The sequence below is a fragment of the Pantherophis guttatus genome, chromosome 5, assembly GCF_059756535.1.
Source record: "Pantherophis guttatus breed Tessera chromosome 5, ASM5975653v1, whole genome shotgun sequence".
Lineage (NCBI taxonomy): Eukaryota > Metazoa > Chordata > Lepidosauria > Squamata > Colubridae > Pantherophis > Pantherophis guttatus.
In genome coordinates, this window is record NC_142067.1 from 3,467,028 (window position 1) to 3,495,000 (window position 27,973).

The 27,973-nt window shown below is 44.7% G+C and overlaps 1 protein-coding gene across 4 annotated transcripts in view; it reads left to right on the forward strand.

Moving 5' to 3' along the window:
- The window catches only part of FCHSD2 (FCH and double SH3 domains 2), a 171,608-nt gene that overhangs the window by 134,016 nt on the left and 9,619 nt on the right, over window positions 1-27,973 (forward strand). For all 4 annotated transcript variants that reach the window (XM_060682736.2, XM_060682734.2, XM_060682733.2 and 1 more), the window contains 4 exons: window positions 12,113-12,229; window positions 13,472-13,576; window positions 18,369-18,530; window positions 27,353-27,478. In XM_060682736.2, coding sequence (XP_060538719.2) covers window positions 12,113-12,229; window positions 13,472-13,576; window positions 18,369-18,530; window positions 27,353-27,478 — 510 coding nt within the window. The remainder of the gene's footprint in view (window positions 1-12,112; window positions 12,230-13,471; window positions 13,577-18,368; window positions 18,531-27,352; window positions 27,479-27,973) is intronic.

Here is a 27,973-nt window from a genome sequence, read left to right on the forward strand (position 1 = left end):
GCTATCGGCCTAGCCCAGCAGAAACAATTTTGCAAAAATTTCACCCCAGAAAGGATCTGCTACCCTTAGCGAGTCTCATCACGAAGACACAAAGCTAATTCAGGAAGGATGCGCTTGGAGTCAGAAGACCCCCCCCCACTCTGCAAAAATAATTGCAAGCTACAGAACATTTATTATTATTATTATGCCCACTAATGCAAAGATAAGCATAATTTGCAAAGGCCGGGAACGAGAGGAAATTGGCTTGCGTTTTTTGTGTTTCCTGATCGGAGACGGTGGCCCCTTCCTTAAGCAGCATGTGATCCTGTGAGAAAAAAAAAAAAAACAGCCATCAACCACCATAGATGTTGGCAAGATCAACGTCCCAAAGAGCTTGCACAAACATTTTCGAACATTTGTCCTTTCCTGTTTTGGTCCATTTTTTTCCGCCTACTAAATGGTATTAAATGACCGTCTGTAGATTGGAGATGGGAGTTGAGTGGAAGGCGCTTTTAAAAAAAAAAAAAAGAGTAACTCAACCTTGTCCACTCCGCAGAAGGTAGCCTAACGTTGAAATTGTTGGCAGCTTTCAAACTTGTGGACTTCAACTCCCAGAATTCTCCAGGCTTAAAGTTGCCAAGGTTGGAGACCCCTGACTTAGATGACCCTTCTGGTCTCTTCCAACTCTATCATTCATGGCTGGCTGTGGAATTCTGGGAATTGAAGTCTTATAGTTGCCAAGGTTGGAGACCCCTGACTTAGATGACCCTTCTGGTCTCTTCCAACTCTATCATTCATGGCTGGCTGTGGAATTCTGGGAATTGAAGTCTTAAAGTTGCCAAGGTTGGAGACCCCTGACTTAGATGACCCTTCTGGTCTCTTCCAACTCTATCATTCATGGCTGGCTGGGGAATTCTGGGAGTTGAAGTCTTATAGTTGCCAAGGTTGGAGACCCCTGACTTAGATGACCCTTTTGGTCTCTTCCAACTCTATCATTCATGGCTGGCTGGGGAATTCTGGGAGTTGAAGTCCACCAGGTTTAAAGTTGCCAAGGTTGGAGACCCCTGACTTAGATGACCCTTCTGGTCTCTTCCAACTCTATCATTCATGGCTGGCTGTGGAATTCTGGGAATTGAAGTCTTATAGTTGCCAAGGTTGGAGACCCCTGACTTAGATGACCTTTCTGGTCTCTTCCAACTCTATCATTCATGGCTGGCTGTGGAATTCTGGGAGTTGAAGTCCACAAGTCTTAAAGCTGCCAAGTTTGGGGACCTCCAGTGCTGGAGCATTCACAACTTCTGGTGGCAAGCAGTTCCAGTGGTTAATTGTTGTTCTGTCAAGAAGTTTCTCCCTAGTTCTGGATTGGTTCCCTCCTCAATTAGTTTCCATCCGCTGCTTCTTGTCCTGCCTTCAGGTGCTTTGGAGAACAGGTTGACCCCCTCTTCTTTGTGGAAGCTCCTTAGATATTGGAAGACTGCTATCATGTCTCCCCTGGTCTTTGTTTTCACCAGACTAGATATACCCAGTTCAGTTCAGTTCAGAATAGAGCTGGAAGGGACCTTGGAGGTCTTCTAGTCCAGCCCCCTGCTGCTTAGGCAGGAAACCCTATACCAGAGGTCTCTAACCTTGGCAACTTTAAGACTTGTGGACTTCAACTCCCAGAATTCCTCAGCCAGCTTGTGAAGTCCACAAGTCTTAAAGTTGCCAAGGTTTGAGGCCCCTGCCCTATACTATTTCAGGTGAATGATTGTCCAGTCTCTTCTTAAAAACGTCCAGTGTTGGAACATTTACAACTCCTGGAGGCAAGTTGTTCCACTGGTTAATTGTCCTAAATATCAGGAAATTTCTCCTTAGTTCTAGGTTGCTTCTCTCCTTGAATAGTTTCCACCCATTGCTTCTTCTCCTGCCTTCAGGTGCTTTGGAAAATAAATTTAACCCCTCTTCTTTGGGGCAGCCCCTGAGATATTGGAAGACTGTTATCATGTCTCCCCTGGTCCTTCTTTTCTCTAGACTAGATATATCCAAATCAGTTCAGAATAGAGCTGGAAGGGGCCTTTGAGGTCTTCTAGTCCAGCCCCCAGCTCAAGCAGGACTATACCATGTCAGACAAGTAGTTGTCCAGTCTCTTCTTGAAAACCTCTAGTGATGAAGCATCCACAACTTCTGGTGGTAAGTAGTTCCACTGGTTGATTGCTCTCACTGTCAGGAAATTTCTCCTTTGTTCTAGGTTGCTTCTCTCCTTGATTAGTTTCCACCCGTTGCTTCTTCTCCTGCCCTCAGGGGCTTTGGAGAACAGCTTGACTCCCTCTTCTTTGGGGCAGCCCCTGAGATATTGGAACTCTGCTATCATGTCTCCCCTAGTCCTTCTCTTCATTAAACTAGACATACCCAATTCCAATAGGGACACGGTTGCTCAGGGGCTAAGACGCTGAGCTTGTCAATCGAAAGGTCAGCAGTTCAGCGGTTCGAATCCCTGGTGCCGCATAACGGGGTGAGCTCCCGTTCCTTGTCCCAGCTTCTGCCAACCTAGCAGTTCGAAAGCAGGTAAAAAATGCAAGTAGAAAAATAGGGACCAGCTTTGGCGGGAAGGGAACAGCGTTCCGTGCGCCTTTGGCGTTGAGTCATGCCGGCCACATGACCACGGAGACGTCTTCGGACAGCGCTGGCTCCTCGGCTTTAAAACGGAGATGAGCACCGCCCCCTAGAGTCGGGAACAACTAGCAGCTATGTGCGAGGAGAACCTTTACCTTTATTACCCAATTCCAGCAACCGTTCTTGGCATGTTTTAGCCTCCAGTCCCCTCATCATCTTCGTTGCTCTTCTCTGCACTGTGATTCATTTCAAATCAGGAGGGAACTGGTGACTCATTCTTTCGCTAGAAGATATATAAAGGCGTCTTCTATAAAGGGAAGATGCACGCTGGGCATCTCCAAGACAAGATAGGAAGACCCGCACGTGGATTATTAGAGAACAAACGAATACGGTGCCATCAAGAGAATAAAAGAATTTGCAGTGAAAACCGGCCGGTCACTGACCAAGGCAGGTGGAGCAAGGCAGTCCTAGAACGGATCCCACTGGATCAAAAGCCCCCACGAAAGAGACCCCGAACAAGATGGAGGGGTGACATCAGTAAGTATGGAAGTTCCAATTGGCCAAAGAAAACTCAGGGTTGGAAAAAGGCGAGAAGAGGCCTTCATCCTGCAACGGACAGACAGTGGCTAAGAGATGATCATGATTACAATCACGATGATAGAAAGGAGTTATGAAGTCTCCTTGTTGTTAGTTGCGAAGTCGTGTCCGACCCATCGCGACCCCATGGACCACGTTCCTCCAGGCCTTCCTGTCCTCTACCATCCTCTGGAGTCCATTGAAGCTCACGCCGACTGCTTCCGTGACTCCATCCAGCCACCTCCTTCTCTACCGTCCCCTTCTTCTTCTTTTGCCCTCCATCGTTCCCAGCATTGGGCTCTTCTCCAGGGAGTCCTTCCTTCTCATTAGGTGGCCAAAGGATTTGATTTTCCTCTTCAGGATCTGGCCTTCTAAAGAGCAGTAAGGGATGATCTCCTCTAGGACCGACCGATTAGATCGCCTTGCAGTCCAAGGGACTCGCAGGAGTCTTCTCCAGCACCAGAGTTCAAAGGCCTCCATTCTTTGGCCTTCTCAGCCTTCCTTGTGGTCCAACTTTCACAGCCATCCATTGCAACTGGGAAAACCATCGCCTTGACTATACGCACTTTCGTTGGCAGGGCGATGTCTCTGCTTTTTAATACGCTGTCTAGATTTGCCATGAGCTTTCCTCCCCAGGAGCAAGCGCCTTTTGATTTCTTGTCTCTTATCTTAAATCTTATCTTAATTTTTAGTCTCTTATCCGTGTCTAAATTGAACTGCCCGAAATCTTTTTATAGCTTCCCGTTCCTTGAAACTGATCTCTGTAAACTTTAGAGAAGCATTGCGGCAAAGCAAACTCTGGTTTTTATGGGGGGGGGGTGGAAACAAAAAAAGGGATTTTTTTTTCCCTCCTTCCCTATGCTTCCTTTTTCTACCCTGCAGGTCTCTTCAGAAGGTAGCCACTAAATCAGACGGAACCCCAAATGTTTTCCCTAAAGCTGATTTCTTCTACGTGGGCATGAGTCACCCCATTCTGTTGGATCAACAAGGTTGTGAAGGCACTCATTGACCAAAAAGAGAGAGAGAGAGAGAGAGAGAGAGAGCTTTAAAAAATATATATTTACATTTATCCTCCAACAGTGGAGCCCGTAGAATGGTTGCCAACCTTCCTTCAAAGATGCTTTCTTCAGCTTCCCTTTAAACCTCAATGTAGCCCCTGTGGAAAACTCCAGGTCTTAAATGCAGCTGCCGCCAAAGTTGGCACAGGAAAGCCAAAGGCAAGGGGGTCTTTTATGCCCCCCCCCTTTTTTTTCTGGTTTTCTATTGTTGAACCAAGAATACTTGACCCTTCTAATTTTCTTATTTTCTTTCTTTCATATTTTCTTTCTTTCTTCTTTCTCTTTCTCTCTTTCTCTCTCTCTCTCTCTCTCTCTCTCTCTCTCTCTTTCTTTCTGGGGTAGTTGGGAGAATTCCTCCCTGTCCCCCCCCTCTCTCTTTATTTCTTTCCTTCTTTCTTTCTCTTTCTTTCTTTCTCTCTTTTTCTCTTTCCTTCTTTCTCAGGTAGATGGGAAAATTTCTCTCTCTCTCTCTCTCTCTCTCTCTCTCTCTCTCTTTCTCTCTCTCTCTCTCTTTCTGAGGTAGTTGGGAGAATTCCCCCCTCTCCCCCTCTCTTTATTTCTTTCCTTCTTTCTTCTTTTTTTCTCTTTCTTTCTTTCTCTCTTTTTCTCTTTCCTTCTTTCTCGGGTAGATGGGAAAATTTCTCTCTCTCTCTCTCTCTCTCCCCCCCCCTCTCTCTTTCTTTCTGAGGTAGTTGGGAGAATTCCTCCCTCTCCCCCCCTCTTTATTTCTTTCCTTCTTTCTTCTTTTTTTCTCTTTCTTTCTCTCTTTCTCTCCTTCTTTCTGGGGTAGATGGAAAAATTTCTTTGTTTCTTTTGTTGGGAGAATTCCTCCTCTCTCTCTCTCTTTCTCTTTTTTTCTTTCCTTCTTTCTTTCTGGGGTAGATGGGAGAATTTCTTTCTTTCTTTCTTTCTTTCTTTCTTTCTTTCTTTCTTTCTTTCTTTCTGAGAATTCCTCCCTCCTCTCTCTCTCGCTCTTTCTCTCTCGCTCTTTTTCTTTCCTTCTTTCTTATTTCTTTCTTCTTTCTGGGGTATATGGGAGAATTTCTTTCTTTCTCTCTCTCTTTCTTTCTTTTTCTCTCTCTCTTTCTTTTCCTTCTTTCTGGGGTAGATGGGAGAATTTCTTTCTTTCTTTCTTTCTTTCTTTCTTTCTTTCTTTCTTTCTTTCGGAGAATTCCTCCCTCCCTCCTCTCTCTCTCTCTCTTTCTCTCTCTCTCTCTTTTTCTTTCCTTCTTTCTTCTTTCTTTTCTTCTTTCTGGGGTAGGTGGGAGAATTCCTTTCTTTCTTTTCTGGGGTAGATGGAGAATTAATTCCTTCCTTCCTTCCTTCCTTCGGAAAAATTCAGCAAGTTCCAGAAGCTTTTTTAAAAAACACTAAAGAATTCCTTTTTTTAAAAAAACAAACAAACTGAGATTCAGAGTGAGAAGACCACGCAGGCAATAAATTCAACAGTACCCTTTTGAGTGGCAGGGTTTTTACGAATTATAAATAACTCGTACCCTCCCCATATATCTACATTTGGATCAGCAACGTGGATGGGTGTCACCAAACTGTACAGTAACTCCACTTCATTTCTTTCCCAGCCAATGGATAGAAGTTTTCTTTTAATGGCCTGATATTTGGCAAGCCATAAATGCTTGTTTCTGTTCAGGATTTTCTACAATTTATTTTTTTAAATTAAAAAAAAAAAACCCCACGGGTTCAGCTGCTGTTTCCCTGTGTAGAGTTTCTGTCTCAGATTTTGTATTTCTGGGAAGGTAGGTGAGAAACGCCATTTTCTTGTGAATAATTCTCCCAAGGCTGAATCCTGTTTACAAGTTTTTATTTGGCCTGACATTTTGTCCCTCTGTCTAATATGTTGGCGAGCAGAATCTGGAGATGCTAAAATCAGGATTTTTTCAAACTTGGCAAGTTGAAGACATGTGGAGTTCAGCTGCCAGAATTTCCCAGCCAGCATAAATTCCAGAACTTTTCTGTAATTTTATTGACTTTCCTACCTAAGGCAGGACTATAACTCACCATCTCCCAGTGATTGGCCCAAAGTACCCAACTAGCTTTCGTGCCTATGGCGGGACTAGAACTCACCATCTCCCAGTGATTGGCCCAAAGTACCCAAGTAGCTTTCATGCCTATGGCGGAACTATAACTCACCATCTCCCAGTGATTGACCCAAAGTACTCAGTTGGCTTTCATGCCTATGGCGGAACTATAACTCACCATCTCCCAGTGATTGGCCCAAAGTACCCAGCTGGTTTTCATGCCTAAGGTGGCACTAGAACTCACCGTCTCCTGGTTTCTAGGCTACCACTTTAACCACTAGACCAAACATTGACGTCCTCGTACCTTAACGTTACCAAATGCCCCTGAGCTAGGACATTAAGAAACACAAATTGGAAAACTGTAGCTTGTAGCACCTCATTCTCCACCTGTCCCATTTCTCTTTGCAGGTATTTTTTTGCTTGTTTGAACTCTCCAACCTGGTTAAGGGCCGGCTGGCCGGCCAACAGCTGCTTCTGCAATGTTAGGAAAACACTCCGTGTTGTATTAACCCAACATCGGCTTCATATTCAGTAATAAACCAACATCTGTTTAGTTAATCTTTACACCTCAGCAAATCAGTGCCCATTCCACTAACTTTTGAAGAAATCTCTTGCACTGTTTACCAATCCCCTTCTTTCGGGTGTCGGATGTCCCACAAAACGGCCTGTTACACACCCATCGGTGTGAGTGTTCAGTTTAGCTTCTGCAAGACTGTAGGTTATTTTACTTCACTTCACTTCACTTCACTTTTTTTATATACTTTACTTTACTTTACTTTACCTTACCTTACCTTACCTTACTTTACTTTACTTTTTTATATATTTTATTTTATTTTACTTTACTTTATTTCACCACTTCACTTCACTTCACTTCACTTCACTTCACTTTACTTTTTTTTTTTTTTTATTATTATTATTATTATTATTATTATTATTATTATTATTATTGGTTAATCTTTGGTGAGATTCACAGCCTTTGAGGCTGGTTAATAGCTCAGCAGCTCGAGTCCTAACCAAGGACCTAAGTTAACTGTTAAGGTGTCCTATTATTATTATTATTATTATTATTATTATTATTATTATTATCATTATTATTATTATTTCGATTTATATGCCGCCCTTCTCCAGAGACTCAGGACGGCTTACAATGCATTAAGCAATAGCCTTCATACTTTTTCTATATACCTGCTTAATTATTAGGGCTTTCGGCCCCCCCTAAGCGGTGTTCTTTTTTATACAAGTCAGTTTATTGCCCCCACAATCCGGGTCCTCATTTTACCTCCCTCGGAAGGATGGAAGGCTGAGTCAACCTTGAGCCTGGTGAGATTCGAACTCGTAGTAATTGCAGGCAGCTGGCAGCTAAGTGCTACTTAACAGCACTTTAGTCCGCTGCGCCACCAAAGCTCATTCATTTATATATTTTATTTTATTTTATTTTATTTTATTTTATTTTATTTTATTTTACTTTACTTCACTTCACTTCACTTTACTTTTTTTATATATTTTATTTTACTTCACTTCACTTCACTTTTTTTATATATTTTATTTTACTTCACTTCACTTTTTTATATATTTTACTTCACTTCACTTTACTTTTTTTATATATTTTATTTTACTTCACTTCACTTCACTTTACTTTTTTTATATATTTTATTTTATTTTACTTCACTTCACTTTACTTTTTTTTATATATTTTTAATTTTATTTTACTTTACTTTATTTCACCACTTCACTTCACTTTACTTTTTTAATATATTTTATTTTACTTTACTTCACTTCACTTTACTTTTTTAATATATTTTACTTCACTTCACTTCACTTTTTTTATATATTTTATTTTATTTTACTTTACTTCACTTCACTTTACTTTTTTATATATTTTATTTTATTTTACTTCACTTCACTTTACTTTTTTTTATATATTTTTAATTTTATTTTACTTTACTTTATTTCACCACTTCACTTCACTTTACTTTTTTAATATATTTTTTTTACTTCACTTCACTTCACTTTTTTATATATTGTATTTTATTTTACTTCACTGCACTTTACTTTTTTATATATATATTTTACTTTACTTTACTTTACTTTACTTTACTTTACTTCTATTCTATTCTATTCTATTCCATTCCATTCCATTCCATTCCATTCCATTCCATTCCATTCCATTCCATTCCATTCCATTCTATTCTATTCTATTCTATTCTATTCTATTCTATTCTATTCTATTCTATTTTATACCCCGCAGTGTTCACAGTGTAAAGTCAAGCTGGAAGTCTTGCGGTGGAAAAATGTAATTTATAGTTAGCACGGGTATTTCAGTCTCTCCCTTATCTGTTCAGTGTTCTCCTCTCTCGGAAATGTTGCTGACGCAACTTTCTGTTGCACAACGGTGGAATGGTAGTTCCAAAGACTAGCTGAGCCAAAAGACAAAACGTTTGAAAAGCGGTTTGCACTTCCGAATCTCGCAATTTTAGACAGTGTGTGGTTGTTGAGCGGAAGGAAGGGTTAATCGGGGGGAGAGAGAGAGAGAGAGAGAAGCAAACTAGAGTTAAGGAAAAAAATTCCTAACAGTGAGAAAAATCAGTCAATGGAACAACTTGCCACCCGAAGATGTGGGTGCTTCAACACTGGAGACTTTTAAGAAGAGATTGGATAGGGTCTCCTACTCGAGAGGGGGTTGGACTAGAAGACCTCCAAGGTCCCTTCCAACTCTGTTATTCTGTTAAATCAAGCCATCTCATCCAGGTCAAGAAGTTAGCCCATGCAGATGATTTTTTAAAAATTAAGATATTTTCCTTTTAAAATGTGGGTTGCTTCATCCACAAGTAGAAATGCCATGCTCTTATAATTCACTGAAGCAAATTGGATTTAGACGCAGCTACGGGTTTCTGCCTACAGGGAATTCCTGCGATTCGCCAGCTTATTAATACGATGGGTTCCCCCAGAAATTTTGTCGGCTTTTTGAAACAGCCGCACCTTTGCCAATTTGGTAGAGGTAGTCCTTGACTTACAACCGTTTGTTTATAGCGACCGTTCAAAGTTACAACAGCACTGGGAAAAAAAGGGATTTGTGATCGTTTTTCATACTTAACAACCGTTGTATCATCTCCGTGGTCACATGATCAAAATTCGGACGCTTGCCAGCTGACTCATAAATACGACAATTGCCGTGGCCCTGGTCACGCCATCCCCTTTTGCGACCTTCTGACCAGCAGTGGGCAAGCCAGGTTCCTCTTAACCGCCAGGCGGCTAACTTATCAACTGCACCGATTCGCTTAACAACGGTGGCAGGAATGGTCGTCAAACGGGACAAAAACTCGCTGAGCAAATATCTCGCCTAACAATATGAAATGTTTCCGGCTCCTTTGTGGTCGTAAGTCGAGGACTACCTAGTAGATGCTTTAAAGCGATATGGCGCCCAACGTTGGCCATTTTTAAGAGCTGCGGAACTTCAACTCCCAGAATTCCCCCTTTTGGGGGGGAAGTCCACAGCTCTTAAAGGGGCCACTGTTGGAGACTCCTACTGCTCTTCCCGTGAAGAATTCGACCCTTCCCGAGACCGGGTTTAGGTGTGAGACGTTCCTCTTTTGTTTTAGGACATATTTCACACCTGCCTGTGCAAGATAGTTTGTTGGCACAAAGAAGACAGAAGCCAACAATTATTAAGACAGGAGGTTTGACTTTCTACTTCCTTTGTCCTGCGAAAACTCGCTGTCTGAATTTCCCGGCACCCGCTGCTGCTGTTGTGTGGCTTTCTCTCTGCACTTGGTTGTTCCACAATTATTATTATTATTATTATTTGGGAAATATTCAGGAATTTGGGGTTGGAATGCTGCTCTCCCTCTCCCTTCCTCCCTCCCTCGTCTCTTTCGAGAGCTCCCCTTTCGGTCGGCTCGTATGTGCCAAAGATGTGGCTGTCGCATCACGCGGCCCTTTCTCGATGGCCGCCGAGTTCGTGATGTGAGAAACCAGGCTGTCTGACCCGAGCTGAACACCGAGACTCCCATCGCATGTGCTTGACGGGGTGGGAGTGTGGGGGGATGGGACGGGAGGGGGGGTCTAAACCCCCCCCACACACACACTTTTTCTTTGGGGTATAAATGCATGGACAGGGTTGGTAAGTATGTCGGGATTTCCGCAAAAAAAAACCCTTTTGTGTTGTTTCGGGCGTTCACCCGATCTGTTGTGGGTTGTAAAACGGGGACTTTGGGGCACACGCCCTGCGGAAGGCATAGATTGGATCTCTGAGCATTAATGCTGCCCAGATTATCTTTTTCGCCTGTGGCAAGAAGGGATCCCTTCTGCGGCTTCTAAAATGACTCGGTAATGTGTCACAGAACTCTCAGTTGGATTGAAAAGTAAGCCATCTTTAATCGTGCAGGCCCTTCCCTTCCCTTCTCTCTTCTCTTTTCTTCTCTTCTCTTCTTTCCTCCCTCTTTCTTTCTTTCTCTCTATCTTCCTTCATCTGTCCTTCCTTCCTTCCCTCCCTTTCTTTCTTTCTTTTTCTTTTCTCTCTCTTTTCTTTCTCTTTTTCTCTCTCTCTTCTTTTTTTCTTTCTCCCTCTCTATCTTCCTTCCTCCGTCTTTCCTTCCTTCCTTCTTTCCTGTGTCTCTCTCTTTCTTCTTTCTTTCTTTCTCATTTTCATTCTTTCTTTTCCTTTCTCCCTCCATCCCTCCCGTGACCTTTCCTTCCTCTCCTCAGCTCCTCTCCTGTTCCTCCCTCCTTGCCCTTTTCTTTCTCTCTCCCTGCCCCTTTCTTTCTTTCTTTCTTTCTTTCTTTCTTTCTTTCTTTCTTTCTTTTTTCTTTCTCTCTCTCTCTCTTTTTCTTCCTCCCTCCCTGTATTTCTCTCCCTCCCTTCCTTCCTTTCTCTTTCTTTCTTTCCTTCTTTCTTTCTCTCTCTCTCTCTCTCTCTCTCCCTTTCTCTCTTTCTCTTTTTCTTCCTCCCACCCTGTATTTCCCTCCCTCCCTCTTCCATCCTTCCTTCCTTTCTCCTTTCTTTTTCTTTCTCTCTCTCTCTCTCTTTTTCTTCCTCCATCCCTGTATTTCCCTCCCTCCCTCTTCCATCCTTCCGTCCTTTCTCTTTCTTTCTTTCTCTCTCTCTCCCTTTCTCTCTCTTTTTCTTCCTCCCTCCCTGTATTTCCCTCCCTCCTTCTTTCTTCCTTCCTTTCTCCTTTCTCCTTTCTTTCTTTCTTTCTTTCTTTCTCCCTCTCTCTTCTTTCCTTCCTTCCTGTGTCTGTCTCTTTCTTCTTTCTTTCTCATTTTCATTCTTTCTTTTCCTTTCTCCCTCCATCCCTCCCGTGACCTTTCCTTCCTTCCTCTCCTCCCCTCCTCGCCTGTTTCTCCCTCCCTGCCCTTTTCTTTCTCCCTGTCCCTTTCTTTCTTTCTTTCTTTCTTTCTTTCTTTCTCTCTCTTTTTCTTCCTCCCTCTCTGTATTTCCCCCCTCCCTCTTCCTTCCTTCCTTCCTCTTTCTTTCTTTCTTTCTTTCTTTCTTTCTTTCTTTCTTTCTTTCTCTCTTTCTCTCTCCCTTTCTCTCTCTCTCTCTCTTTCCCTCTCTCTTCCTCCCTCCCTGTTGTTTTCCCCCCAAAAAGAACAAATTGTTCAGTTTTCCATTTCCCCCCCTTTCTCTCTCTGTTCCCCTCCTCCTTTTCCAGCCACTCAAGGTCGTGAACAAACAAGGTTTTTCCTGTGTTTGACATTGTCTTGTTATTCGGAACTGCAGATAGCAAGAAACTGGGAAAAGCTTTTGTTTAGAGGGCCGGAAAATAATAATTAAAGAAAGAAATCAGGTGACTCTGGAAAGAGCAGAGGGATTTGGTCCAAGAAATCCACCCCTTCACGCTCTTCTTGTTTTCCGTGTCTGTATTTCAGAGTCGGCAACTGGAGTCTGAGACGGGGACGACCGAAGAGCACAGCTTGAACAAGGAAGCCAGAAAGTGGGCGACTCGCGTCGCCCGGGAACACAAAAACATCGTCCACAGCCAGCGGGTAAGTCTGTGCAGGCAGGGGATGCTGGGATTTGGAATCCTGCTTCTATGCAAGGCACCAGGCTGAAGAAATTGGGGTGGAGAAGCCAACATGACACGGAGGTGAAAGTGTTTGCCTCGGAGAGATTCACATTCAACCCCTGATGAGCCAAGAAAACTCAGATGACTTTGGTCCTTTCCTTCCTCCCTCCCTTCCTTTCCTTCCTTCTCCACACTCTTCCTTTCTTCTTCCTTCCTTCCTTCCCTTCCTTTCTTCTCCTCTCCTCTTCTGTCCTCTCCTCTCCTTCCTTCCTTCCCCCCTTCCTCTCTTCTCCACACTCTCTTCCCTTCTTCCTTCCCCTCCTTCCCTTCCTCTCTCCTTCCTTCCTTCCTTCTCCACACTCTTCCTTTTTTCTTTCTTCCCTTCTTTTCGTCTCCTCGCCTCTCCTTCCTTCCTTCCTTTCCCCCTCCCCTCCCTTCCTCTCTTTTCCACACTCTCTTCCCTTCCTCCCTTCCTTCTCCACACTTTTCCTTCCTTCTTCCTTCCCTTTTCTTCTCCTCTCCTGCCCTCTCCTTCCTTCCTTTTCCCATCCCCTCCCTTCCCCTCCCCTTCCTCTCTTCTCCACACTCTCTTCCTTTCCTTCCTTCCTTCTCCGCACTCTTCCTTTCTTCTTCCATCCCTTTTCTTCTCCTCTCCTGCCCTCTCCTTCCTTCCTTTCCCCCTCACCTCCCTTCCCCTCCCCTCCCTCTCTTCTCCACACTCTCTTCCCTTCTTTCCTCCCCTCCCTCCCTCCCTTCCTTCCTTCCTTCTCCACACTCTTCCTTTCTTCTTCCTTCCCTTTTCTCCTCCTCTCCTGCCCTCTCCTTCCTTCCTTTGCCTCTTCCCTCCCTTCCCTTCTCCTTCCTCTCTTCTCCACACCCTCTTCCCTTCTTTCCTCCCCTCCTTTCCTTCCTTCCTTCCTTCCTTCCTTCCTTGACTGAGGAGTCCCAAGTTACAATCCCCTTCCAGCCATTGGGGGGTCCCTGGAAGCTTGTAGGCCTGCCCCCCCCTCTCCCAGCCCAGCCCCCCCTCCCTGGCTTCTTGCTTTTGTGCGAGGGTGGGGTGGGGGAGTCCCAGAGACCGGCACCCATCTCCTAGAACTCCCAGAGAAAAGGAATGCCATCTTAAGAAGCGAACGATCAATTTCTGAATCTCTTCCAATATCAACAGCTCGATTTCCTCTCCCAAATGCTAAATATTTTTCTGCTCCCTCTTTACCGGCAGACCCTGGACGAGCTGGAGTGCCACGGGCCGGTGGCGACCGAACAGAACCGAGCGGAGCTGGAGCAGAAGATCGACGAAACCAGGGAGAATATTCGCAAAGCCGAGGTAAGAAATGGCTTTTGATCGGTTGGTTAGATCCTTAATGCTACTCCCTACACTTTCCCCCTTTTTTTTCCTCTGCTTTCTCCACTTTCCCCCCCCCCCCACCCCCCAATTTTGTTTTGGTAAACTAAATAAAAAATTTGGGACCTAAAAAAAGAGAAAAAAAAATTCCAGGATTACAGCAGGACCCCTTTGGCCTCCATCTTTTGACATTTCTGGTGGTGATTGTTGTTGTTTTAAATGACATATGCTCTTAATTTTTGCATTCCTTTCCTCCCGAGCACAATTTGCTTTAATGGTGAGGATTTATTGCAGCGTTTCTCAAACTTTCCCGGCCGGCAGGATTCTGGGAGTTGAAGTCTACCCATCTTAAAAGTCACGAAGGTTGAGAAACAGTAGATTTATTGTCAAGGTTTCTGCCCCTCTGGGAGAAGGAGCAGCAATACAGAAAGAAATAAAATTTGGCTTGCTCTCTGGGGAGTGGAAAACACAATTTCTCAGATAAAATGTGTGATCTCCAAAGGTTCCCTGGGAGACTATTTATAGGGAACTGAGATATCACATTTGTGACAAGCCAACAGTTTCTCTCCTCCTCCTCCTCCTCCCTCCCTCCCTCCCTCTCCCTTTCTTCTCCTTTTCCCTCTTTCTCTCCTTTGTCCCTTCTCTCTTTTTCTCCTCTCTTTCTCTCTTTCACTTTCCTTTTTCCCTTCTCTCTTTTTCTCCTCTGTTTCTCTGTCTTCTCATTCTCCCTCTCTTTTTCTCTCTCTTTTCTTTCTCTTTCTCCCTTCTCTCCCTCTCTCTTTTTCTCTCTTTCATGTTGTCTCTCTCCCCTTTTTTCTTTTTCTCACTTCTCTCTTTCTTTCACTTTCACTTTCTCTCTTTCTCTCTCTTTTGCTGTCATTCTCTTGTCTCCCCCTTTTTCTTTCTTTTTTTCTTCTCTTCTCTCTTTCTCCCTTCTCTCCCTGTCTCTTTTTCTCTCTTTCATGTTGTCTCTCTCCTTTTTTTTTCTTTTTCTCACTTCTTTCTTTCGCTTTCTCTCTCTTTTGCTGTCATTCTCTTGTCTCCCCCTTTTTCTTTCTTTTTTTTCTTCTCTTCTCTCTTTCTTTCTCTCTCTCCCTTCTCTCCCTGTCTCTTTCTCTCTCTTTTGCTTTCATTCTCTTGTCTCCCTCTCTTTCTTTCTCTTTTTTTCCTCCCTTCTCTCTCTTTCTCTCTCTCTCTCTCCGTCTTTCTCTCTGGGCATTTTCTGGAAGAACATTCTCTTCTTTGATAATTGTGGCAGGGTCTCTGACCCCCCCCCCAACTACTCCCAACAAAATTGTACTTATTTAAGGCTACATTTGGCTGCCATCTATAGCTGCCAGTTAATGTTTTACAGGCCAAATGTGTGTCTTGAGTTTTTATGTACAGAAGGAGATTGTAGAAGTGCAAGGAAGGCCACCGTACGGTTCTCATAGGTAGATTAACAGCTCTGTCACAGTAGTTGGTTTCACTTACCTTTGCTACTGGTTCGAAACTGTGAGCGCTCGCACGGCGCTTCTGTCCATGCACAGAGCGTCCGTGGTGACATCCGGGCGGGTGAACGGAGCCCCCCAGAAACCAACCCCTGCTCTGTCGGCCATCTCACCGGTAGCATTTTTTAACTACTGGTTCAGGCGAACCGGTCCGAACCAGTAGCATTTCACCCCTGCACGCTACTTTCCAGGTGCAACCTAGTAGTGCCAATATGATTGAAACCACAATTGAGGGACTAACTGGCAGGAGCAAATAAGGCGTACTTTAATTTTATTTTTTTTTTAATTTGATTTATATGCCGCCCTTCTCCAGAGACTCAGGGCGGCTTACAGTGCATTAAGCAATAGCCTTCATACTTTTGTATATTTATACAAAGTCAGCTTATTGCCCCCACAAACTGGGTCCTCATTTCACCTACCTTAGAAAGGATGGAAGGCTGAGTCAACCTTGAGTCTGGCGAGATTCGAACTTACAGTAATTGCAGACAGCTGGCGTTAATCACAATGCTATCAGTCTGCTGAGCCTCCAGCACCGTTTAATGGCACGTTACTATTAATCCTGTCTTCCCATGCAGGGTTTTTTTTTTTTTTCATACATGGTGGCACACGGAAGCAGAAAATGGCTTTTGTCCCCTTTAAAAAAACAAAAATGCTCCAGAGTCTTAAAATCTCCTTCCAGATTTATTGGACTAAAAATTGGCCCCTATTTCTTCAGCGTTTATTATAGCTTGGCTGGGGATCATGGGAGGTGTAATCAGAGCTCCTGCAGAGCGTTTGCAAATTGGGAAGGCCGGCGGATGGATAAACCTGCAGCTTTTAGGGTGGCGCTCGGCTCGTCCGTATTTGCACCCAGTTCCATCTACTTGTTAGTTTTTGTTTTTGTTTTTTTTTATTTGATTTATATGCCGCCCTTCTCCGGAGACTCAGGGCGGCTTACAATGCGTTAAGCAACAGCCTTCATACTTTTGTATATATTTATACAAAGTCAGCTTCTCTTTCTTTCTTTCTTTCTTTCTTTCTTTCTTTCTTTCTTTCCTTCTTTCTCTTTCTTTTCTTTTTTTTTTTAATTAGATTTATATGCCGCCCTTCTCCGGAGACTCAGGGCGGCTTACAATGCGTTAAGCAACAGCCTTCATACTTTTGTATATATTTATACAAAGTCAGCTTCTCTTTCTTTCTTTCTTTCTTTCTTTCTTTCTTTCTTTCTTTCTTTCCTTCTTTCTTTCCTTCTTTCTCTTTCTTTTCTTTTTTTTTTTTAATTAGATTTATATGCCGCCCTTCTCCGGAGACTCAGGGCGGCTTACAATGCGTTAAGCAACAGCCTTCATACTTTTGTATATATTTATACAAAGTCAGCTTCTCTTTCTTTCTTTCTTTCTTTCTTTCTTTCTTTCTTTCTTTCTTTCCTTCTTTCTTTCCTTCTTTCTCTTTCTTTTCTTTTTTTTTTTTAATTAGATTTATATGCCGCCCTTCTCCGGAGACTCAGGGCGGCTTACAATGCGTTAAGCAACAGCCTTCATACTTTTGTATATTTTATACAAAGTCAGCTTATTGCCCGCACAAACTGGGTCCTCAATTTACCTACCTTAGAAAGGATGGAAGGCTGAGTCAACCTTGAGCCTGGCGAGATTCGAACTTACTTTAATTGCAGAAAGCTGATGTTAATAACAGTGCTTTTAGTCTGCAGAGCTATCCAGGATTTTTCTTTTTGTTTTCTTAAACTTTGCGAGCCAGTTGTGGCACGGATTCCCTCCTACGTGGGCCAGGATCCTATTTATTCTGCCCTCCGTGGAAAAGCGTGTCCCGTGGGAACGGGCCACCAAGGGGAGATCTCGAGTCACGTATCCGATGCATCAGCGATTAAGCAATATTGAAAAATCGGCTCCGGGGCTAAAGTCAATTGTCTGTGCTCTTTCCCAGGAAGACTTCCTCTGACCTCTGCTCCTCGGTCCTCCCGTGCATTCCCCTTAGATCTAAAAGTAATCTAGTTTGCAGTAGGGCGGCCCTCGGTCCCTGCGTAAAATATGTGCTGGCCAAGCGATGGAATCTTTCTTCCTGGCTTCCGGGGGTTCACTTTTAGCAGGAAAGTTTCCCACGGAAAACGCGAGAAAAATTATGGAGCCGTTTTTGCATATCAATTCATCTCAGCCTGAACGTGATTCCTGAACGGAAATAGTCTCGGTCCCAAAAAAAAAAAAAAAAAAAAGTCATAGTTGTCCTTTGATTTTTCTTGATACCGTTGTCGGTAAGATCTTTGGAGTGGGTGGGAGCCAGGGGTGAAATCCAGCAGGTTCTGACCGGTTCGGGAGAACCGGTAAGCAGAAATTTTGAGCAGTTCTGGAGAACCGGCAAATGCCACCTCTGGCTGGCCCCCGGATTGGGGTGGGAATGGGGATTTTGCAGAATCCTTCCCCTGCCACAACCAGTCCCTCTCTCACAGCCTAACCCACCTCGCAGGATTGTTGTGGGGAAAACAAAGAGAATTAGTTATGTGTGCTGCATTGAATTATTCATAAGCAAGAATAAATGCAGAATAAAAATCAAACCCTCTGTCTCTCCCTCCCTCTCTTTCTCTCCCTCTCTCCTTCCCTCTTTCCCTCCCTCTCTCCCTCTTTCTCTCCCTCCCTCTCTTTCTCTCCCTCCCTCTCTTTCTCCCCTTCCCTCTCTCCCCCTCCCTCTCTTTCTCTGTCCCTCCCTCTCCCCCTCCCTCTCTTTCTCTCCCTCCCTCTCTTTCTCTCTCTCCCCCTCCCTCTCTTTCTCTCTCCCCCTCCCTCTCTCTCTCCCTCCCTCCCTCTCTTTCTCTCTCTCCCTCCCTCACTTTCTCTCTGTCCCTCCCTCTCTTTCTCTCCCTCTCTTCCTCCTTCCCTCTCTCTCTCCCCCTCTCTTTCTCTCTCTCCCTCCCTCTCTCTCCCTCCCTCTCTCCCCCCTCTCTTTCTCTCTCCCTCCCTCTCTTTCTCTCTCCCCCTCCCTCTCTTTCCCTCTCCCCCTCCCTCTCCCTCCCTCCCTCTCTCTCCCTCCCTCTCTCTCCCCCCCTCCCTATCTTTCTCTCTCCCTCTCTCATTCTCCCCCTCTCATTTCTCTCTTTCTCTCCCTCCCATTTTCTCTCCCTCTCTTTCTCTCCCCCCTCCCTCCCTCTCTTTCTCTCTCTCTCCTTCCCTCCCTCTCTTTCCCTCCCTCCCTTTCTCTCTGTCCCTCCCTCCCTCTCTCTCCCCCTCCCTCTCTTTCTCTCTCTCTCTCTCTCTTTATTTATTATATTTTTTCTCTCTCTCTTTCTGTCATCTTAGATCATAAAGTTGAAAGCCGAAGCTCGCCTCGACCTCCTGAAGCAGATCGGCGTTTCGGTGGACACCTGGCTGAAAAGTGCAATGAATCAAGTGATGGAGGAACTGGAGAACGAGCGGTGGGCCAACCTCCCGGCCATGGCCAGCAACGGCTCTTCGCACTTGGTAAGATCCGGCCTCTCTCCCCAGCCCCTCCGCGCTCTCCGTCTCCCTGCTGGCAAAGAGAAGCAAACTATTTGGGTTTTATCAACCAGGTTTAAACATTAAACCTTAATTAAATTAAATTTAATAATTAAGGTTTAATAAATTAAATAATTAATTTAACAATTAAATATTTTCAGAACCCGTCTCGTATACCTACAATGGCGTTGTTTGAACCATTATTATTTTTTTAAAAAAAGAGGGGGCTGGGCCGAACCGATGGTCCTTGATTTATGACCAGTCACTTAGTGACCCTTCGAAGTTATAGCTGACTCCGAAAAAAGGCACTTACGATCCAAGGTTTTGATGGCCACTTTCTCACCACCCTCCCGTGGTCATGTGACTATATTTTGGGCACTCAGCAATTTGGCCTCCTCCTCCTCCACACCGCACTCTCTTCTGGCACTGATGTTGTTACCTGGCTGGGTAATAAAACGTCTGCCAGAAAACAGCCCAGCTCAGAGAGCACCAAGGACCCCACAGCTCTCTTCTCCTCCTCCTCCTCCTCCTCCTTTCCTCTTCTCCCCTTCCTGTCTAGCATTGATGATGTTAGCTAGGTGGCCCAAACTGGTAGTAAAAAAATGTTTTTAAAAAGTTCCGACCATCAGCTGAGCGACCCGCGATCGTCAGAACTTTTTTTTTTTTTTACTTTTTAGGCATTTTTTTACTACCGTATCGGGTGAATAGGTAGTAAAAAATGCTTTTAAAAAGTAAAAAAAAAAAGGCTCCGACGATCACAGCTATGCCGCGCGATCGTCGGAGCCCTTTTTTTAACAGGGATGGGGGGGGTCCACTTTTGCTCCCAGCAGGCTTGGCTTGAAGCCTGCTTGGCAAAAAAGGGGGGTGTAGGCAAAAAACGGGGGGGGGGTCCTGTTTTTGAAAGAGAGAGAGAGAGGAAGGAAGGAAGGAAGGAAGGAAGGAAGGAAGGAAGGAAGGAAGGAAGAAAGAAAGAAGAAAGAAAGAAGAAGGAAGGAAGAAGAAAGAAAGAAAAAGAAAGAAAGGAAGAAAGAAAGAAAGAAAGAAAGAAAGAGGAAGGAAGAAAGAAGAAGGAAGAAAGAAGAAAGAAAGAGGACGGAAGAAAGAAGAAAGAAAAAGAAAGAAAGAAAGAAAGAAAGAAAGAAAGAAAGAAAGAGAGAGAGAGAGAGAGAGAGAGAGAGAGAGAGAGAGAGAAAGAAAAAGAAAGAAGGAAGGAAGGAAGGAAGGAAGGAAGGAAGGAAGAAAAAGAAAAAGGAAGAAGGAAGGAAGAAAGAAAGAAGAAGAAGGAAGGAAGGAAGAAACAAAGAAAGGAAGAAGGAAGGAAGGAAGGAAGGAAGGAAGGAAGGAAGGAAGGAAGGAAGGAAGAAAGAGGAGAGGAACCAAGGACTACAAATCTGGCACTAGCCACAGCTTCAGAGGATAATCCAGGGCTGGAAAAGACCTGGAGGTCATCTAGTCCAACCCCGCTCCAGCAGGACATAGTTAGCGAAGTTCTGTCTTTTGATCCCCCAGCCACATGGTTACATAGCCACGCCCACCCAGTCACATGACACCACCACCCCACCAAGCCACGCCCACAGAACCCGGTAGGAAAGAAATTTAGATTTCACCACTGCTCAGAGGGCAACCAAGCCCCCCCACCACACACACCCCCCCAGTTCCACCCCGAGGTAGAGAGATTATTCTCTTCTATTGGAAGCTCCAACGGGAGTGGCGTTTTCGATCCGGTGGGATTCCATCGGAGGGAATCCCTCGGCCACTGACATCCCAGTGCGCGGTTCGGATAGTGACATAGACGGCGAACGGCGCTTCCTCCCTCGCAGAAGGAGGCGGTGTGCCTGCGAATGGAGAGGAAGACGAAGAAGGACGGAGAGTTTGCCTGAACACCAAGCGTGGCATCTCTTGGGCTGAGGATCCCAGGAAGTCAGCCAGCCATTAAGGGCCCTTTGTGCCAAGGGTGCCACTCACTCTCCCCTCCCCTCTTTCCTTTTGGCTCCCTGCCTCAGTTTCTTTTTTGTCAGACCTGGACTCTTCCCAACGTTCCTCCTCGGCCTGAATTTCTAATGGAATTGGGCAGACGCAGCGATGGGAGGGGATAAAAGCCTCCCTTCCCGTTTTCTTCCTGCCTTCTGCCAGCCTTCGCCATAAAAAGATTGGCTTTCCTCGATATATATATATATATGTATGTATGTATGTATTTTTTCTTCAGCCGGGTATTTTCCTACGTAAACCAAGTTTTTAGCCATAGCTCAGTGAAATCACATCCACTATCCTAGGCTTCTTCAGACAGCAAGCAAGCATTTTGCTGCCTATCGGGAGACTAATATAGATTAAGAAAAATACATACAAAAACCTACGATAAGAGAAGAAAGCAAATACTTATCCTCTACGGGAAGGGGACACATGGTAAGGGTGTGGCTAACTGATGAGGACCGATCAGTCCGAAATAGATCTGTATTAGTCTCCCGATAGGCAGCAAAATGCTTGCTTGCTGTCTGAAGAAGCCTAGGATAGTGGATGTGATTTCACTGAGCCTATGGCTGCAATTTGAGAAACTTGGTTTACGTAGGAAAATACCTGGTTGAAGAAAAATTCACACACAAACCTACAATAAGAGAAGAAAGCATTTATATATATATATATGTTTTGTTTTCTTTTCGTAGGCCTTTATGTGTATTTCTCTTTAGCCAGGTTCTTCCTACGTAAACCAAGATTTTTATGCAGCCCTAGTTCAGTGAAATCCCAATCCACTAGTTCCTAGGCTTTTTTTCAGGCAGCCAGCAAGCACTAGATCTATCTTAGTCTCCCAATGGGCAGCAGAGTGCTTGCTGGCTGCCTGAAAAAAAGCCTAGAAACTAGAAAAGAAAAAGACAGATGAGAGAAAGAAAGATGAGAGGGAGGGAGGCAGGGAGAGGGAGATAGAGAAAAAGAGATGAGAGGGAGAAAGAGAAATGAGAGAGAGAGGGAGATAGAAAAACGAAAAGAGATGAGAGAAAGAAAGATGAGAGAGGGAGGGAGAGGGAGATAGAGAAAAAGAGAAAGAGAGATGAGAGGGAGAAAGAAACGAGAGAGAGAGGGAGATAGAGAGAAAAAGAAAGATGAGAGAAAGAACGATGAGAGGGAGGGAGATAGGGAGAGGAGGATAGAGAAAAAGAGATGAGAGGGAGAAAGAGAAATAGAGAGGGGGATAGAGAAAAAGAGAAAGAGAGATGGGATGGAGAGAGAGAGAGGGAGATGCCTATTTCCCATAGAAAAGAAAACACCGAGAGCCACAAAACCTGGGTAGGCGTGACTGGGGTGGGTGGGTCATGTGACTGGCTGGGAGTGAGTGACGTCGAGTTGGCCACGCCCACCCAGCTGTTGTGACTCCCGGTGTTTTCTTTTCGGTGGGAAATGGGCCCAAGTGGCTCTTTGAGGGTTTCAGGTTGCACTCAACCCCTGCTCTTCATGAATCAACCCGCGATCTGCTAGATTGCAAGATCTCTTTGAGCCAACGCTGTAAGGGATCCTGGCTCACAAGGCACACTTTGTGCTTGTTCTTAGCAACTCAATCACGCCGGGGGAGATCTGCGCATCGGAGAGCAAAGCTCCTTTAAAAACCCGAGAGATCATTCACGTGAATTAAGGCTCGCCTGTCTTTAAGATCCCTGAGCGATCGGTCACTCAGTCTGGTTTTGCAACTCAAACGCAGGCAGGCAGGCGACTCGGGTGCCATTGAATGAAAAAGTCAAGCCAAGCCCCAATGCTAAATGTTTCAAAGTCTGCATTCATTAGAATTTCATAACGCCCACGAATGAGCCTGCTAACATCTTCCTATTCATGCCTGTCTGCCTTGACTTCAGCCTGTGATGGGAATTGGCAGTTTTGATTGATTGATTGACAGACAGACGAGAGAGAGAGAGAGAGAAACACACAGACAGGAGAGAGAGATAATAGAGGAAGGGAAGGAAAGAGGGAGGGAGGGAAGGAAGGAAAGGAAGGAAGATCAGAGAGAAAAATGGATAGGTAGAATAGAGAGAGATGGTAGAGAAATAGCTGGCCGGCTGGCTACTGGATGGATGGATGGATGGATGGATGGATGGAGAGATGGATTAGATAGATGATAGGAGGGAGGGAGGTGGATGGATGGATGGATGCATAGATGGAGAGATAGAAATGATAGATAGATAGATAGATAGATAGATAGATAGATAGATAGATAGATAGATAGATAGATAGATAGATAGATAGATATGGGAGAGAGATGATAGAGAGCTAAATAGATGATAGATAGATAGAGAGAGAGATGATAGAGAGAGAGATGATAGATATAGAGATGATAGATAGATAGAGAGAGAGAGGGATGATAGATAGATAGATAGATAGATAGATAGATAGATAGATAGATAGATATAGAGATAATAGATAGATGATAGAGAGATAAATAGAGAGATGATAGATAGATAGAGAGATGATAGATAGAGAGATGATAGAGAGATAGAGAGATGAGAGATAGAGAGATATAGAGATGATAGATAGAGAGAGAGATAGATAGATAGATAGATAGATAAGATAGATAGATAGATCAAAGAGAGAAAGACAGGTGAGAGATGGATGGATGGATGGATCAGAGAGAGAAAGGAGAGAGAGACAATATAGAAATGGATGGACAGACAAACTGATAAGCATCATAGACGAGCGGGGGTCTTCTGAAGATGTGATTGTGCAGAATTGCCGCCCCCTCCCCACCCCCCCACCCCCAGAAGTCCATCCTTGCATTTCGGCATCCATCTCGGGGAGCTCTTTTCCGAACGGAAGTGGCCTTCCGGGAGTCGACGTACAGAGCGTGTAACGTAGACCCACACAGCCCGTATGCAGAGCGAGGGGCTTCTTCAGAAGCAGCCCGTCGGAGCGAGCCCCTTCCTCCACCTTTCCCTTCAAAGCCCCTTGAAAGATCGTAGCGTGGAATAGGGGTTACCTTCCCTGTTTCGAAAGGAGAACAAGGATGGATTGAAATGCCGAAAGAAAGGGGCAGCTGCCGGTTGTGCCTTCCTTGCCAGGGCTTGGCGTGCTCAAGTGATGCCTTTTGGCAAAGCTCGCGGCACCAGGGTTTTCAGGAAGAAGGCGAACGCTCTGGTGCTTGTGCCAAAATTCATTCTCCATGGATACAAGGCTGGTCCATGGGGACACAATGGGCGCCATGCCTAAGGCCCATGGAAATGGTTCCACTCTTTCTTCCTTTCTTTTTTTTTTTTTTGTTTTAATTAAGAAAGAATAAAAACAAAGTGGAAATATCTCTCTTTTTTTTAATTTTTGAAAAACCTTTATTAACACTTACTGTAAAATCCCAAAATACAAGTTAAAATACCTCTATAACAAAAATACATCCGTAATAATTATACAATTCAACGTCTTTCTTGACAGTACTTAATTCTTAACTTTCTTCATCTATTCCCACATATTCCTACTTAATCAACATATTTAATCACATTTTATATCTTATTTTGTTCTATACATTCCTTATTTTTAATTTCTATCCATTGATACCAATTATCCCAAGTTAAGTAATATCCCGAGTCTTCCTTATTATTTAATTCTAAAGTAAGTTTGTCCATTTCTGCACATTTGACAATTTTCCGGATTATTGCACAGTCTGTTGGAATAGTGTACATTTTCCAAGCTTGCGCAAGTACGATTCTAGCTGCTGTAGTTATATGAATAATTAAATATTTTATCCTTTTAGGATAATTTTCTTTAACAATCCCCAGAAGAAACAGTTCAGGTTTAAATGGATGGGGAGGAACAAGCTCAAACTCAACCTTTCCAAGACCGAGTGGCTGTGGTTCCCGGTGTCCCGGTATAGTCAGCTGGGTCCATCGCTGAGTATTGGGGGTGAGATCTTGGCCCCCTCAGAGAGGGCTCGCAACTTGGGTGTTCTCCTGGACGCACGTCTGTCTTTGGAAGAGCACATGACAGCCGTGGCCAGGGGAGTCTTTTATCAGGTTCGCCTGATGCACCAGTTGCGTCCCTTTCTGGACCGGGATGCCCTGCGCACGGTCACTCACGCCCTCGTCACGTTCCGTCTGGACTACTACAACGCTCTCTACATGGGGCTCCCCTTGAAGAGCACTCGGAAGCTCCAGCTGGTCCAGAATGCGGCCACGCGGGTGGTTATGGGGGCGACTCGGCGCTCCCATGTAACACCCCTCCTGCGTGAGCTGCACTGGCTCCTGGTGGTCTTCCGAGTGCGATTCAAGGTGTTGGTCACCACCTTTAAAGCGCTCCATGGCTTACGACCGGGGTATATACGAGATCGCCTTCCGCCACCAACAGCCTCCCACCGGCCAATATGCTTCCACAGAGAGGGTCTCCTCAGGGTGCCGTCGGCCAAACAATGTCGACTGGCGACACCCAGGGGGAGAGCCTTCTCTGTGGGGGCACCAGCTCTCTGGAATGAGCTGCCCCTAGAGCTTCGTTTTAGCCCCGACCTGCGCACCTTTCGCCACGCCCTGAAGACCCTTCTTTTCCAGCAAGCCGGACTGGCCTAATATGAATTTTTAAGGGGTGTGTGTATGTTTTAAACGTTTTAAATTTTTGAACCATTTTATATATTTGATTTTAATTGGTTTTAAACTTTGTAATTCTATGTGTTTTAATATGGCTGTACACCGCCTTTGGGAGAAGGGCGGTATAGAAGTCTAATTATAATATAATAATATAAATTCTATTTTATAGTGTGTAATTTCTTTTAGCCATTTTTGTATTTTAATCCAGAATTTTTTAACTTCTGGGCAGCCCCAACAAGACTCGCAAAAATGTACTCCAACTTAAAACCTAATTGCTGGAAATGCAATCAAGTACAAGGCACCTACTTCCATGTATGGTGGCTTTGCCCAGAAATCTCTCACTTTTATGCCTCTGGGCCAATATTTATTATAGCGTGCCTTAAAAAAAAGACGTGTGCAAAATTTGAACGTCAAGCCAATGATTTTTATTTATAACCTGCAGGCGTCGCCTGAACACTGAAATTTAGTACATTTGATTAAACGTTGACAGGCATCTTAATTAATGGGTAAGAACTGCGTATTATTACAAAATAAGACAACAGATAATAAGACAGATAAAACACACTATTCCCTGCTTTTCTATGAAATACAGGCGGTCCTCCACTTACAACAGTTCACTCAGTGACGGTTTGAAGTTACAACGGCACTGAAAAAAAAAGTGATTTAGGACCATTTCCCACATTTATGACCATTGCAGCATCCCCAGGTTCACACGATCAAAATTTAGCCGCTTGGCAAGTGACTTTTTTTTTAAAAAAAATTAATTTATATGCCGCCCTTCTCTTGTACTTGTACTTACGACGGTCGCAGTGTCCTGGGTTCACGCCATCCCCTTTTGCGACCTTCTGACAGGTAGTCCTTGACTTAACGGCCACAGTTGGGACCACGATCACTGTTGCTAAGCAAGACGGTTGTTAACTGAGTTGCCCCCCCCACCCCCACCCCAGTTTTATAACCGTTTTGCCATAGTTCTTAAGTGAATCACCGCAGGGGGCTGGACTAGAAGACCTCTAAGGTGCCTTCCAACCCAGTTTTTCTGAACGGCTTGCCTCTGGAAGTTGTGGGGGCTCTTAACAGTGGAAGTTTTTAAGAGGAGACTGGACAACCATTTGTATTATTATTATTATTATTATTATTATTATTATTATTATTATTATTATTATTATTATTATTATTATTATTTCTATACTGCCCTTCTCCCGAAGGACTCAGGGCGGTGGACAGCCTGATTAAAAGCACAAAGACAGACAAAATTTAAAAATAATTAAAATTATTAAATGATAGGCTCAATTATAAAACCCCCAAATTTAAAATCCCATTTTTAAAAACCCAATTAAAATCTTTACATTGATAGCCCGGCCTGGCAGAACAACAAGGTTTTGAGGGCACAGCGAAATACACGGAGATCGGAGATCTTAAGCATTTCTGGGGGCAGTTCATTCCAAAGCTACCACAGAGAAGGCTCTCCCCCTGGGTGTTGCCAGCCGACATAATTTGGCCGATGGCACCCTGAGGAGACCCTCTCTGTGGGAGCGGACTGGCCGGTGGGAGGCTACTGGTGGCAGAAGTCGGTCTCGAAGGTACCCGGGTCCTATGCCATGGAGCGCTTTAAAGGTGGTGACCAACACCTTGAATCGCACCCGGAAGACCACTGGGAGCCAGTTCAGCTCGCGCAGGAGGGGTGTCACACGGGCACAACGAGTTGCACCCATAACCACCCGCGTGGCTGCATTCTGGACCAGTTGGAGCCTCTGGGTGCTTTTCAAGGGGAGCCCCATGTAGAGAGCATTACAATAGTCCATACGGGAGGTGACAAGGGCATGAGTGACCGTGCGCAAGGCGTCGCGATCCAGAAAGGGACGCAACTGGCGGATCAGGCGAACCTGATAAAAAGCCCCCCTGGCCACGGCCGTCAAATGCTCTTCTAAAGACAGCCGTGCATCCAGGAGGACGCCCAGATTGCGAGCCCTCTCCGTGGGGGGGCAAAGATTCACCCCCAATAGTCAGCGATGGCACCACCTGACTATACCGCGACGCCAGGAACCACAGCCACTCGGTCTTGGAGGGGTTGAGTCTGAGCCTGTTCCTCCCCATCCAGACCCGCACGGCCTCCAGGCAGCGAGACATCACATCAAGGGCATCGTCGGGGTGGTCTGGGGTGGAGATGTTAACTTTAAACAGTTCCTCAAGGTTTAGCCGTAATTCGAGGACTCTTTGTATTGAGTAACGGACGCTTATAACCTCTTCCTGTTTTTCCTCCGTTAGCTAAACGTTGACCTGGAGAGGGAAGAAGGGGAAGATGGCATGGATGCTTTTGAAGACAGCAACTCCAGTCCTTCGGGCACCCTCCGAAATTACCCGCTCACCTGCAAAGTTGTTTATTCGTACAAGGTAGGTGTCTTCCGTATTTCGACAAGGGACAGATTTTCATATAAAATCGGCCCCAAAAGTGCTGCTTTTTTTTTTTTTTTTTTCTTCAAGAGGCAATTGTACTTCCTTATTTTTCTCTGAAGACGTTTCGCTTCTCCTCCAAGAAGCTTCTTCAACTCTGACTGAATGGGGAAGGATGGAAGGATTGATGCTCCTTGCAGACAGCTGGTCGTTTGCATCCTTTTAGAGGGTCGTTGAGTCCTCTCTATCGTCTTTCTACTTTTTGGGGGGAGCTATGGGGAGAGTTTAGCCACGTTAAGCTGGGTGCAGAAAAAGAGGAAGGACATTGTAAAGAAAAGAAATCAATGCTGCGAGAGAAGAAAAAAAGACCTCCCTCCTTTCACTATATCTCTTCCCATGTTTCTCTCTCGGTTGACAGCTTCCTCGGTTGCCTTTTTGCCCTTTAAACCTCTCACCTCATCACTTTCGAGGATCTCATCAATTCTACAAGTCATT